The 14,613-nt window shown below is 40.1% G+C and overlaps 2 protein-coding genes across 2 annotated transcripts in view; both read right to left on the bottom strand.

Moving 5' to 3' along the window:
- The window catches only part of kif16ba (kinesin family member 16Ba), a 291,583-nt gene that overhangs the window by 210,978 nt on the left and 65,992 nt on the right, over nt 1–14,613 (bottom strand). The window lies entirely within an intron of this gene.
- On the bottom strand, nt 3–13,916 carry esf1 (ESF1, nucleolar pre-rRNA processing protein, homolog (S. cerevisiae)). The gene is made up of 14 exons (XM_050043724.1): nt 13,855–13,916; nt 10,401–10,824; nt 8,288–8,643; nt 8,083–8,196; nt 6,623–6,732; nt 6,074–6,226; nt 5,860–5,974; nt 5,416–5,608; nt 5,135–5,323; nt 4,350–4,477; nt 4,119–4,209; nt 3,229–3,320; nt 2,649–2,804; nt 3–560 (listed from the first exon to the last, which is right to left on the bottom strand). Exons 2-14 carry the CDS (start codon nt 10,801–10,803, stop codon nt 204–206), a joined length of 2,457 nt encoding a protein of 818 aa, XP_049899681.1. The 5' UTR covers nt 10,804–10,824; nt 13,855–13,916; the 3' UTR covers nt 3–203.

The raw sequence follows: 14,613 nt of genomic DNA, 5'->3' as shown, positions 1-14,613 counted from the left end.
TCTGATGCAGCAGGGTTTTGTTTTTACTAAAAATGTACATGATTTCTCATCTCATGGTATTTTTGCTGTACAAACACATGAAAAACAAACAGTAGATCCTTTGTCATCAGGTAAAACTCACCTGATAAAGTGTTGACTGTGATTTTAGGAGGATCCAGAGTCTCAGTCCGTTTTCTTGTAAAAACGTTTGCAGAAAGTCAAACTTACATGAACTTCTGTTTCTTCCGAGCCTGAAACTGCTCCGTTTTGCTTTTAATGGACTTGATGAGCAGAGACAAACCGGGGTCCATCGATTTCTTTGAAGCGTCCTCAACTGTTGCAGCGTCAGAGTCATTTTCCCGCTTCTTTCCAGCCACTGCGGCGGGCTCCTTCTGTGTGGGCGTGTCCCTCTGAGCATTGAGCATGTCCTCCATGCGGCGCTGCTCGTCCGCTCGTCTGCGCTGCTTCTCAGCCAGGATGCTCTGCGTGGCTTTAGTCTTCTTGTAGTTGGGGTGTGACGGGTCCAGGTTGAACAGGTGGGAGGTGAACATGGCCTGGAAGCGAGGGTCTTTAACGTCCACCTGCACACACAGACAGACAGACAGGAGAGGGTTTGTATATAAATAATAACACCAATGTGGACACATTGAAATCACCGCACTTGTGTATTTGATCTATTTTATCATGATTTCTGCAGATTAGTGCAAGTAAGATTTAAGACTTCTTTTAATGCCACTCCAAAATTTACAACCAATTTTACAATAACCAAAATTGGATTAAATAAGAAAAAAGAAAAAACATCAGTGTTTATTGTGACATAAAACATATTTTTTCAGGTCTAGTAAAAAGTTAAAATGTAAAATACCCGGCGCTTGTTTGCGAGTTGTCTTAGCAATTTTTTGTTTCTCACTCTGCATATGAGGTTCCACCATCTTGATTCCCATCAGGCCAAGTATGAAATTTTTTTTTGAGTTGAATTGGTTTCAGCTATGTCACAGACTGTTGGTTAAATAATCAGTTTTTGTTAAACTTACGCCTCCTCTTGTTGTCCAGGATACAAGGACAGCTCGCTAGCAGACTGTGGATCATCTGCTCTGAGCGTCATGGCTCAAAACTTAATGTGAGTGTTGTTCCACTACCCTGATGTGCGTTAGATTAACGTGAGAGGCATTCCGTAAATTTTATATAAGAAATAGACTGAGATTTTATGACACATCGTCAGAAAAAAAAAAAGATTCATGCACTCCTACGTTCCATGACTTAGCATTTTCAAGCCTAATCTTAAGGACACACCAAGCCAAACTGGGCCGTCGGTGAACGACTGGCGCCCTAGTCAGTGCGGTGTTCCGCATTGTTGCCCCTCGTCAGCCTCTGTCGGCTTTTTTTCGGCCAATTCAGCACGTTGAATTGTTGATGGCGGAGCCCGGTGGTGAATGAAATCAGTCTGTCAGTTCAGCTCAGCGCACGAGAAGAGGAATGAAAGTGAGGAAAGTAAACAAAGAGCTAAAGTCAAGAAGGAGTGAGACCAAAACAAACTTGTTTCATAAGGTCAGATTATTTTTCTCTTCAGCAGAAACGTTTCCTGATGGGTTGAGTTATTGTTCATTGGCACAAGGTAAATATCGGGTGAGAATCACCAGAGACCCCACGATATGATATCATCATTACACTTCTGTCACAATACGATATTATTGTGATTTAAGTGTTGAGAAATTTATTGACCTACCCTATTCAACTGTTAATTATGTTCAAGGAAAAATTTTCCAGCATCTGTTTTATCAAATAGGAGAAAGTTTTAAAGATTAAGTTTCTTTCTTCAAAATGTATTCAGTGAACTGAAAAAGAAAATTATTTTATTATTCTAGTACCAAAAGTAAAATTTGTATTTGCAATATTAATTATTCATATAATAAAATAATCTATAGCCTAGTCTTCCCGTTTCCCTTTTTGAATGAAATACAGACGACCACCGTCTGCGGGTGTGGAGAGTTACTTTCTCTCACGCAGGCACACAACGTTCGATCGTCGGCTGGAGTGTTCGCGGTGTGTTCATGTGCAACTTTTTGGCTGAAGCACGGCAACATCAGACAACGCAGCAGGGGGCTCCTTGTATGTGCAATCCTAGTTGGCAATAAAGCTTTTCTCTCCCCTCTGATTTCTGTCAAAACATCACTCAGCTCTTGTGGTATTTGTTAAGAGGTTCTCTGTGGCCTTGATTTAGTCTCTACGTGTCTCTGCATGTGGTCACATATGCTCTCTCCTCATTAGGAACAAGTGAAAGAGGCTGCTCAGAAGAAAAGACTGTGGACACAGGCCCTTAACTAAGATTTAAATCTGTTGAAAACTACATTATACTGTGTTATAAACCATTTATTAAATATTTATATACTGCTTATGAAACCTAAATGTGGGCTGGTTAAAGTATCCCATTGACATCCATTGCACAGGGGTATCAGCTGATATCTAACACACATCTGAAAAGCGGGACAGACAAAACCAAAAATATCTTCATGGCTGATTAATGCACTAATTGTCACAGCAGGTAAGAGAATACATTAATTTTGAGTTAACTGATCCCTGATTTCTTTTATTTTTTTAAGTAAACTTTTGGAGCACTGGTCCAGCTGTCCAAACCCAAACATGACAAAACATCGTATCATTAAACAGACCTGGAAGTCGTCGCCCTCCAGCGGCTCCTCGCCCTTCTTCAGCAGCTGCTTCCTCTTCTTCTTGCTCAGGTTCTGCTGCTCTACGATCTTGTCGTAGTTAAAGTGTTTGTGTTTGGCCTCGTCGGCGTCGTCTTCCATGAGCAGCGCCATCTCCGCCTGCGCACACAAACACAGAGTTACATGTTTATCATGTGGCTGGCGCTCTGACGCCCCGATCACACAGAAAGCGTTTTGCAGGTTCCAAAATGCGAGGCCCATCTTCCCCACTGTAAACTTGTTGTCATGACCACCACAGAAGGCCCACCTCTCAGATCATCTGACTAGACAATGGAGAAAAAAAGTGGAGATGATGTGGGGCACTTTTCCACTCTGAATTGAATTATTTTTTTTACTCAAGGAGTAAAGTTTTACTTAGGAGGACTAAAGCGCAGAAAGCAAAAAGCTTCACTCTCATTAAAAACAGTCACAAAAAGCCGCCTCCAGCTGCTAAAGTGCTTTCTGTGTGATCGGGCCCTGATCCACAGGTTTCCATGGTAACAGATGTGATGACCACATGTGGAGCTGCTGGGACTGATCTGACCTTTTGTTTCTCCAGCTCCTCATCCTCCTCAGCTGTCCGCTCCTCTTCCTCCTGTTGCTTCTTCTTCTTCCCTTTCTGTTTCTTCTTCATGTCTGCAGACACATCAGAAAACACACTGAACCTTCCGGAGCGTCTACATGCTGCCAAACAAAATCCAAACTCACAAGGCCTGCTTACCGTACCAACTGTCAAAGCTTTTTTAAGTAAGAAAATAAAAGGTGAGAAATTAATTACCATGCTCAAAGCTACATACATGCAGGGTTTGGTCCCATTTTGAGATTAATATGACAGAACAACTACAGTACACTGTCTATACATTTAATTTAACATTGAGTCGAGTCTACAGAACCAACCACTACAAATAAAAATACCTTTTGTACTTCAAAACCACAAAACAAATCAACAAACCCTGACATATTAAATTAAAGGAATATCTGACCCACAAAATTTGGGTTTGTATATGAATTAATCACCCCATGTTACCCATAAAACTTGATGCTAAAATACAATATGAAACACTACTGTGTACAAGCATCTCACTTCAAAACACACCAGGGCTGCAACTCATGAATATTTTCTGATTAATGTACCAAATATTATCACGGTTAATCATTTAATCATTTAAAAAAATTATCACCACAATTCCCCGCAGCCCAACTCTTCAACCTTCTGTCCAACCAACAGTCCAAACCCCAAAACTCTTAATTTCCAATCATAAATGACCAATAAAAAGAGCAAATTTTCACATTTAAGAAGCTGGAACCAGTAAAATTGTACCTTTTTGCTTGAAAATTGACTGAAATGATTCATTGATTATCAAAATAGTCACAAGCTTGTCCTGCAAACTCCTGCTATGACAGGCTGACTGATTCAGTGACAATAATGATCACCTGTAGCAGCAAGCTCCTCTGCGAAGAAGGGGTCACTGAGATCCACGTCTGGAGGAAGCTCGTCATCACTGAGGTCTTCGTCATCCTCGCCCTGATACAAAAGAAGATATAAAACTAATTAATAAGACTACAGATGGAACAGTTAGGGGAGACTGAACTGAGTGGTGAATACAGTTCAGAGTCCAGATACACCTGTCGTTATCTCTGGTGCGGCTGATGTGTCCTACTCACCTCTTTTTGTTGAGATTTCTTCTGCTTCTTTCTGTCTTTCTTCTTCTGCAGGAACTCCTCCCAGGGCGTCAGGTTGTCTTTGCCCTCCAACTTCTTCTTCACCAGCTGCTCCGTCGTCTCCCTCAGCCCTGCAGGCAGACCAAACACACATTTAATAAACTAACTACAGCCCATAACTGCTGCTAACTGGGGAGTTCAGGACTTTTTAATGCAAACCATAAAACATCATATAGATGCTTTGTTCTGCAGAAAGACTGGAAAAAATAAATGTTATTTATTTAGCAAAATGAAATTATAACTCATCAACACATTTATTCTGTTTATTTGGGGTGAAATATTGTTTTTAAAATAATATTTCTTGGGGCTTTTTGCCTTTATTTGATAGGACAGATGTAACATGACAGGGAGCAAGAGAGGGGAATGACGTGCAGCAAAGGACCGTGGGTTGGAATTGAACCGGTGCTGCTGCGGCAAGGACACAGCCTTTGTGCATGGGGCACCTGCTCTACCAGGCAAGTTAGTGGGCACCCCAAAGGATTTATTCACATCTGGAGAGACTGAGATTCTATAACGAGGATAGGTTTTTTTAAGCCTAATTGAAGAGTAAAAATCAACCCTGGGGGACCTGATTCTTTGCACCACTAAATAAGCAGGTGTGCTTGTTGTCTTCGACTCATCTAGCAATTAAAATGTCACCCATATCTGAACTAATTAAGACTTATTTTAACTTCCACATTACTCAACACAGCTTAAATAGACCTGGAGGTGAGAAGGTCTCCTCTTACCTGGCACCCAGGTGATCTCCATCTCCATGCCTTTGTCCTCCTGCAGCTTCTTCTCTTTGTCCTGGATGCCTTTCAGCAGCTCTCTGTACTTGGAGATCTGCTCCTCGCTTTTCTTCTTCTTTTTCTTCTTCTCCTCCTCCTCCTCCTGTGGTTTCTTCACCTCCACTACAGGCCCTTCTGTCTGTTTAGCTACAAGAACAAGAAAAAGATCACGACTCATCAAAGAATAAAACAATGAAGCTGCTGCAACCACATGAATGTGTCTCTATTCACTGTCTCACCATCTGCTGTTGTGTCATCGTCTCTGCTCTCCTGCTCTCCAAACTCAAATCCTCCTCCTTCACTCTCTTCTTCTTCTTCACTGGAGGAGGCCAGGTAGGCGTTGAAGTCCATGGCCAGCAGCTCGTCCTTGTTGAACTTCCTGTTCAGGGCGGTCACGCGGTCGTTGTCTGTCTCGTCCCACGTCAGCTGCACCTAAATGGATTAAAGAAAGACACACACACACACACATACACACATCAGTCCCAACGTCCTGTTGTTTGTCTTTATTGGAAAATCTGTTTTTTCAACAACTATGGGTTTAATTTCAAAGTTCTGTCTGTCATCTTACTATATAATGAGGAAAACTCTGTCTGTGTGTCTGTTCCACGTTTTTCTCCTTTCTTTTGACTTTTATTCTTCTACATACTGACAGTATTTTTGAAAGTCACAATAAATCTTGTTACCTTTGATGTAGCGTTGGCAGACGAGGTGAACAGTTTGGGTGTGTAAGCTGACAGGTTCACATCTGTGGCCACGTCTTTGGGCTCCTCGCCAAACTTGACTTCATCTGGAACAAACCTGTTAAAAAAGCATCAACAGCAGTTTTAAATCACTGCTTATTTAGCAATATTTAAATTACTTTCAGATCAGTGAGATTTGTGTTCTCTCTTCTCTCACCGGAGGTCCAGGACAGAGCAGCTGCTCTCATACTCGTAGCCATCGCACTCCTGGTAGATTTTGGCAGCGGTGTCGACCGAGTCACACTCCACCACAGCGTAGAAATACTTCAGCCGCTTGAACTGGTAGTCACGCAACTTCTCTCTGTAATTTCTGAGAAGACACACACCATCACACACATGATTATCAGATCCAGAGGAAGAACACACACTGTTGTATCAGTCCAACAGGGTGGTTTTTTAATAAGAAACTTTAACCTGTAGAAGCAGAGCAGTGATTTAATTTACTCATGTACTGTACTTACAAACAGTTTTGAAGTACGTGTACTTAACTTGAGTATTTCTATTTTATGATTCTTTATAATTCCACGAGATCTCAGAAGTCGCGTTTCCACAAAACACTTTTGGTACAGTACGTGCCAAATTTGAAAAAATTCCCTTGAGGCGTTCTTGAGATATTACATTCACAAGAATGGGACGGACGGACAACCTAGAAACATAAAGCCTCTGGTCGCAGCTATCACCTGCATAAAAACATGTTGTGTGTTACCTGTCGTCCTCGGTGTCGTCCTCTGAGTCATCGGGCAGAGCTTTCAGCTCCAGCGGCCCCTGAGTCTCCTCTGCCTTCAGCCTCTCCTTCCCAAACTCTGACGGGTAGATCTGGCAAATACCCAGCATGCACTGCTGTTAATTTCTCTTACACCAAACATAACAAAATTTTAAACAGAAACTTTTGTTTCTTCATAATAAAGGAACCAATATTTAAAGATGTATTTTTTAATGCGACCCAAAAGGGTGTGAAAGATTTCAATTTTAAGATCATGATAGCCGTCAGTAATGTTTGTTGGGTCTATAATGATTTGACACCACAACAATAATGCAAGTGCTAACATTAGCATTTGCTAGCTAATTTAATTTTTATATACTTTATTAATCCCCGAGGGGAAATTCAATTTTTCACTCTGTTTGTCAATTACACACAGGTCCGAACACACACATGCACAAACTGGACCTATACATGCACAAAGTGGAGAGATGTCAGAGTGGGCTGCCCATGACAGGCGCTCCGAGCGGTTGGGGGATTCGGTGCCTTGCTCAGGGGCACCTCGGCAGTGCCCAGGAGGTGAACTGGCACCTCTCCAGCTACCAGTCCACGCTCCATATTTTGGTCCGGACGGGGACTTGAACAGGCGACCCTCCGGTTCCCAACCCAAGTCCCTATGGACTGAGCTACTGTCACCCTTGCTAACTTGCTCTTAGCTACGGCAGCACATTTTAATCAGCACTGACATTGTGGCGCAAGGTTGGTTTATGTGTGGGCGGAGATAGCCGTCAAATGTTGGTGGTAATGCTCCACCTTCTGTTTGCAATTCACTGTTTAAAAAGCAAATGAAAAAGAAGAAGGGGTTAAAAAAAAGCTGTCGTCACTTTTGGTAAGTGCAAAATGGCAGAGTGCGATTAGAGAAAACACTACCCTGTTGAAGTTTATGCACCACACAAGAAGTGTACTACGTTGAAGTGTACTAACAGGAGTATGTGATTTGAGACACACTATTTTTCTTTTTTGGATTTGGAATCAATAGCTAGCCTAGCGAGGGAGTCTCCACCACTAACTAGCCAGCACTACTTCAGTTCACCAAAATTTAGGAGAAGGCGCCAGGTCGTAGATGTATGACGCACACTTTAGATGAGGGAATGTTAAAACTTTTTTTAGTGTATAGGCTACACATTTTTACGACTGGAAAATGTAGGAATCAATTTATCACCTACAGCCATGCAAATTAAATTAAAACGTTAAAAATAACTGTTTTTCAAATCAATGGCATTTTTTGTAAAAGCCACATAGAGCCACTGGAGAGGGGCTCAAGAGTCACATCTGGCTCCAGAGCCGCAGGCTGCCCAAACCTGATTTAGAAAATGATCTTTAAGTGTGGACTAGACCTTTTACCAGGGTGTATTCAGTTTGTATCTGCTTTATAGTGCCCGCTGATGCTCATTCACTGGCTTTACCTTGACAGACAGCACAGCTCCTCCTTTAGGTACGAAGGAGTTGAACAGAGCCAGCAGGTCTCTGGCTTTAATCCGGTCCCAGTCCATGTTGCAGACGGCCAGTCGGGCAGAAACCTGACACACAAACAGTTAAAGCATGTTGTAAATGTTCATGTTTCCTGGTCAGGTCAGCGACCTTCCTCCTTCACACCAGTCTCCACCTCACCTCTTCACTACGTGGAGCATCTTTGGCCATCTCCCCCCAGTCGTGTTCAATCTCCTCTTCCTCTTGCCTCAGGATGGCGTCCACATCGTCATCGTCATCTTCATCTTCATCTTCATCTGAGCTGGTCTCGATGTTTCCCTTCCCTCTGGCCAGATCCGGCCCGCTGTCACTGTCCTCCTCCGAATCCAGACCAGACTCCTCATCCTCCTCTGATCCACTCACCACGACACTCTCATCTTCTGCATCATCATCATCGTCGTCTCCTTCTTCATCATCATCATCCTCCTCACTGCCGTCTGTGACACTGTCTCCCAGATCAGCCTCTGCAGTTTGCTGCTTCTCTTCATCTTCATCATCTGAGGAAAAAATACAAAGCTGCAGTAAGAATCTGAGGCTCTGAGGACGTGGCTACACAGGGTATCTGCAGGTTTCAGTAAGTTAAATTCAAGACTTTTTAAGACCTTTTTAATGCCACCTTGAATGGAATTTAAGACCGAAAAAACTATAAATATAAGCAATGGTCGGGGGAAACCGCTGTACTATAACCAATGTTTAATTTGTAAAATTAGAAGTAGGGGAATGCTTTTGGCCTCTGAGAGAGCAGTGTTCCCCCACTCCCAAAAGTGGGTGCCGTTAAGCCCTTTTCACACAGAGGCGCGCAAAGCACAGACCTCTGCAGACAAACCCATTCATTGTTTATGTGCTACCACCAGCGTGCACAGTTATTGGACGGCGCATGGACACTCACAGAAAAGTGCCGCAAGAAAAAGAAAAGAAAAGAAAGAAAGTCAGATTAAATATTCCTGCCGCAACAATTTTAAGACCTTTGAGTAATGAATTTAAGACCAATTTAAGACATTTCTAATGAATTTAAGACATTTTAAGACTTTTCAAGGATCCGCGGATACCCTGCTACAAATGTATGATCAGTGCACCATACAGATACTAGGACAACAAAAAGTTTACTGCAGCTGCCTGGTTAACAGAAAAATTCAACCTGAATGTAGAGAAATTCAGTGAGTCTGTCTGGGTCACTCTCTTTTATCAAATCTGCAACATGAACTCATTTCCTGTGCTGTACTATGAAGCAAGCTCAACATACCCAGCCTGGTTATCAACTACGTCAGTCAACTCTGTCACGAGCACGTTCATGTGAAAGTGGCGGGGTTATAAATTACAAGCGACATCAGAACCATGAATGAAGAACTTTTTATGATATGAGATAAAACTGTACTCTGAAAATGTCACATAAAACACTTTAAAGTAATGCTGGACTATTTCTGAGTTACTGATGAGGTCTTTCTGACCTAAACGTTGCATTTATAATAATGAAGCCATTGTGTGGATCATTTTTCTAATAAAATATTCTCTTCTGTTTTTATTTCCAGCTCTCATCACACAGGTGTCTCATGTGAGCTACAGTGACAGTGGAGTATAAATCAGCCACACTGTCAGATATCACTGCGGACTTAAATAAACTTTGCACAACTTAAAATGCAGCTAAATGCATTGGTTTAGTGTTTGAATGATCTCTGTGTTTGTTTTAAGCTCTATTTCAAAACCAGCGGAAATAAAAAGCCTGTAACAATGAAACGATTCTGTTGGCCTATAAAAAATATGGAGGCTCATTTTTTAACCTGTCACTCCAGACTTTTGTCCATGTTAGGACACTTTTATTCTTCAGTGACCTGATGGGTCAGAGGTTGGGCTGTTGACGGGCTGTGATCCCCAACTCTAAAGTTAACTGTCAGCATCAGTTACCACAGTGATTTGTCCCAGTAAAAAGAGAACCAGCTTCGTAGTACTGAAAACCCAGAGTTAACCCTGAAGTTACCTCGCTAACTTCAAATCCTACTTTGTATTACAGGCCTCCGCTAACACTGAGACATTGTACTTATCAAAACAGGCACCGTTTTGTGACTCATGCATTACCATGAGAAACTCCTGTGAGACTCAAATGTATCAGCAGCTCGTGGGCAACAATCATTTGTGAAACTGGAAGTTACCACTATTTGCGGTCTGTCCCTTAAAAATAAATTTGCAGTAACAAACAGGCACAGATGAGTTTCCTCGGCTGCATCAGTGAACATGAGGCTCAGAAACATCTTCTCACCTCCTTCAATGACTCTGACACCTCGTTCAGGCTGCTGTCCGTCTCTGCCCTGTGCTGCTTTTCCTCTCTTCGCCTCTTCATCAGCCTTCAACAGCCTCTCCTTCACTTTTTTCTTCTTCTTGCCCTCTGCCACCTTCTTGCTCTTTACATCCTCCTCATCCTCTTCGTCCTCTGAGTCAGAGACTTTGTAGAAGCGCTTCAGGTCCTCCGTGGAGGTTTGGTTGATGGGGCGGCCTCGTTTGTCCACCGTGTACTTCACCTTGAAGCGCTTGTCGTGAAACATGGACTGGAAGCGCTTGTCGATCTTGATTTTGCGCTCTTTATCAGGCATTTCCCAGAATCTGGGGTCTTTCTGCACCCGGAGGAAGCGCTCATCGCCATCCTGTTTCTTTTTGGATGACATGGTGGCAAACTCGCACGTCACCTGACAAATAAAAACAGAGTATACCTTGGGTAACATGTACAACAAGCTCTAAGTTTCTTTCTCATACCATGTGAACATGCGTCTTCTGGCAAGCTAGTGTTTATAGAACATTTAATATTTGAGGAGTTTAGCAGCCTTTATCATATGTAGAAGACCAAAAAAATGTTCACATTTCTTAAGCAAGTTGTTGAAAACGTATTGTTTTGGTTAGACACGGGATTATATTAAAATTCTATGTCAAGATTATCCCAATAATCATTCAAATGTGCTTAAAACTCTTAAAATGGCACTAAAACATACTGGATACACTTTACCTTATATTTTAGTAAGAAAGAAGTTATTTTTTTACCGCACCAGAGATAGTAGCTACATCTAATTTTCATCTTTAGTGAAAAAAAAAATTCTAAAAAAAATCTTAAAAAGCCAGGCTTTGGCATCATGTCCTTCAATATACAAGACAAGACAAGATTTATTAATCCTCAACGAGAATCACTTGCCACCAGAAGCAACTCAATTCATAAAGACAACAATGTACACACAGTACCTACACCCTGCACAACAATTACAAATGCAAGATACAACCAATAAATGACACAATAAAAAGCAATTTGAGACATATCCAACAGCTGGGAGCACATCTATTAAAACATCCATTAAAAACATTTGACAGCTGCTGGAACAAAAGACCTTCTGATTCGTTGAGAGGAACTAAGTGTCCTGCGTCCTGGCCCACTCACTAAATGAGCTTCTCAGTCTGTTAAAAACACAGTGTAAAGGATGACCTTCATCGTCCATAACTGTTTTTAGTTTGGCCCTTGTTCTCTTTGCTACAGTGACCTCAGGTGAGTCTGGAATGAGGCCAATCACTGAGCCAGCCTCTCTGATTATCTTACTGATGTGCAAGTGCTGGGTGGGACCTGCACAGATTTAATCCAGGGTGATTTATGAAGCGAGAATTTGGCAGAAAACAAGATGTTTGATTTTCCATCATAAATCAGTCACATATTACAGACATGGACGGGACAACCTGACAACATATTTTTATACAATGATTTTACGTATTGAAGAAAAAAAATATGTTATCTAGGCTTTGACTAGTTTTTTTGTTTTTTGTTTTTAACAATTTTATTTAACAGGGACCATGTGTTATAAACATAAATCTCGAATCACAAGAAGAGATGCATAACACCAGATTTAGCTAACAGCTAGTTTCCATCTGCAGTACCCACACGACACACGACACGAGTAGCTAATTAGGCTGAAAATGCATTGATGATTATTGTTATGGTCGATTAATAGTTTAGGTTACTCACCATGTAAAACCAACAAAAACTTTCTGTTTTGATAGTTTCAATAAAATAAAATTCTAAACCGAGTTTTTAAGCTTGTGTTCGGATATAATTAATCAGTTTCACATTATGAGATCAAAACACTTCAGGCTGTTTTGTACATTTTACAACTAAACGATGACTTGAAAAAAATGTAAACTGGTTAATAATCAGTGGTGGAAGAAGTTATCTTTTACTGAAATAAAGGCAGCACAGACAAATACTCTTAAATCCAAAAGTATCAGCATCAAAATATACTTAAAGCCATTACATAAGGAAGTTACGACGGGCCCCAGTGCGCACTATTATGACGGCCCTAGTACAGGTTACTCTGCATATTGTCTGGACACAATTAGAGACTTGACCCTGGACAACATCAACATCACCCACGTTACATTACCCATTAATCATCACTGCATATCTGACAAAATAAATAAATAAATAAAGTGAGAAATCGATCATTTAATTGAATAGTTTTTAAGTTAATTTATCATTTTATTTCTTGTGTAGAAAAAATATATAATTTTGTTTTAGATACTACCTATTTAAAAGAAAATAAATATAAAAGAGGAAACCATGGTGCACATGGGTTTGCTTTTCGAGGACATATAGCAAATGGCTTAATTTTTATTTCAGTAACATTCTTCTCTCATGGACACTTTAGGGACACTATGGACACTTTATAAACACTACAATAAGCATTGCTGTCCCCCCATGTTGTTGTTTATTTGCACATTCAATATTCACTTGCACTAAATATGTTCACTTTAATCCAATGCTCACTTTTTATCCACTGCTCATTATTATTATTTTTATTATTATTATTTATTGCTGTTTCTTGTATTTTTTGTACTTTTTTTCTGCATGCCTAGTTTTTTGTTTTTGTTTTTTTAATATATTTTAATATTTTTGTTTTTTAAATATTGAAATCTTTAATTTGACTCTTTACCCTTGACTGCTGTAACACTGGAATTTCTCAATTGTGGGATCAGTAAAGGTGTATCTTATCTTATCTTTTATCATTCCTCTTTGAACACAGGTATATTTCCAAGGTGGCAATCTGAATCACTTGCAAGGGCCCGCTCTCTCTCTATGGGCCCCTCCACCCCAGGGGCCCCAATGCAATCACACTGCCTGCACTGTCTGTACTTACACACCTGCTTAGAGCACAAAAAATAAGAACTACTTAATATGCATATAATCAGTTCTAATCAGTAATGCATTAATATGTTCATTACTTGAGTTTTCACCTGATGGAGTAGAAGTATAAAATGGAGGAGCATTGGAAATACTCAAGTACAGTACACTTGAGTGAATAAATGTAGCCTACTTATTTACATTTCACAGTTAAATAATGATGAAACCCCTCATTACCTGCAGCTGAGTGTCTACACTCAGGCTTCAGAGTCACCACAGAGTGAGAGTGAACAGTTTTAACCGTGTTATTTTAAACATACTGTGATAAACGTCTGTAAATTAACTGTCTTGTGTCAGAAACCTTCCGCTGTGGTTCAGTTTCAGTAAACTCCGCACCGCGATCAACATGTAAACAAAATGTCCGAACAGTGAAGACGGACACGAACGGCGGGAAACCAGACCGCTGACAACATTAAACACAACACTGAGCGTGAACATGTCAAAATATATGTAATAAATCACTTTAAAACAGCGTTTAAAATTAACAAATGTCATAAAAACGTACCGATACTGCTCTAGTCTTCTTCTACACGTGTTTACCCAGCATGCACCTCTTCCGTGACCTTTCTATCTTCCCGCCCCTTTCTTGGTAAGGCAGGCGAAAAGGGACAATTGAGGGAAAACGCGCACCGAGAGTACATGAAGCTCAGAAAACTGTCTCGCTAGCTAAATATGTTTTTCTTTGTCTGTTATCAATCAAAACTATTAGTATTCGTAATATATTTAGTTCAAATTGTTAGTTGTTGAAAATAATTTGTGGATGCATTTAAGTCCTTATATCGTTGATATTATTTAGTATTTTTAGATCAAAAAAGCAAAGTCAATTAAAAAAAATGCGATTTTTGTAATAATAATAATAAATAACACATTGTTATTATTATTATTATTATTATTGTCAGTAGTATTAGTATCATCATTAATAATAATACTACTGATAATAATATATATTATATATAATATTATATTTTTTTATTTTTTATTTTAACAATAATACTTATAAATTAGACCATAGTTTTAAAAGCAAAATGATGACATTTGTAAACTTTAAACAATCACAATCACAATCAACTCTGTGGACGTCTTTACAAACATTTTCATCTTTCTAATTAAGCTCAGCAGATTTATTATAAATTAAATGTCAATAGCTAATTCTATAGTGATTTTTTTTTTTTAATGTTTTATATATAAATAGGTCATTGTCAGTGTTTGAAAGATGTGTTTCCCCACTCTGTGGAAAGTATTGAGAGATAGGTGGACTGACAAA

The sequence above is a fragment of the Epinephelus moara genome, chromosome 5 (assembly GCF_006386435.1).
Source record: "Epinephelus moara isolate mb chromosome 5, YSFRI_EMoa_1.0, whole genome shotgun sequence".
Lineage (NCBI taxonomy): Eukaryota > Metazoa > Chordata > Actinopteri > Perciformes > Serranidae > Epinephelus > Epinephelus moara.
The sequence above is the reverse complement of the archived record's forward strand: the minus strand, read 5'-3'. Positions and strand labels throughout refer to the sequence as shown.

Excerpts from the sequence above, each read along its gene's own strand:
- esf1 (XM_050043724.1), bottom strand. The coding sequence starts at position 10,803 with ATGTCATCCAAAAAGAAACAGGATGGCGATGAGCGCTTCCTCCGGGTG. Across the intron at positions 5,609-5,859 it reads CTGCCAACGCTACATCAAAG|GTGCAGCTGACGTGGGACGA; the intron begins GTAACAAGATTT and ends TAATCCATTTAG. Across the intron at positions 4,210-4,349 it reads AGAAATCTCAACAAAAAGAG|GGCGAGGATGACGAAGACCT; the intron begins GTGAGTAGGACA and ends CTTTTGTATCAG.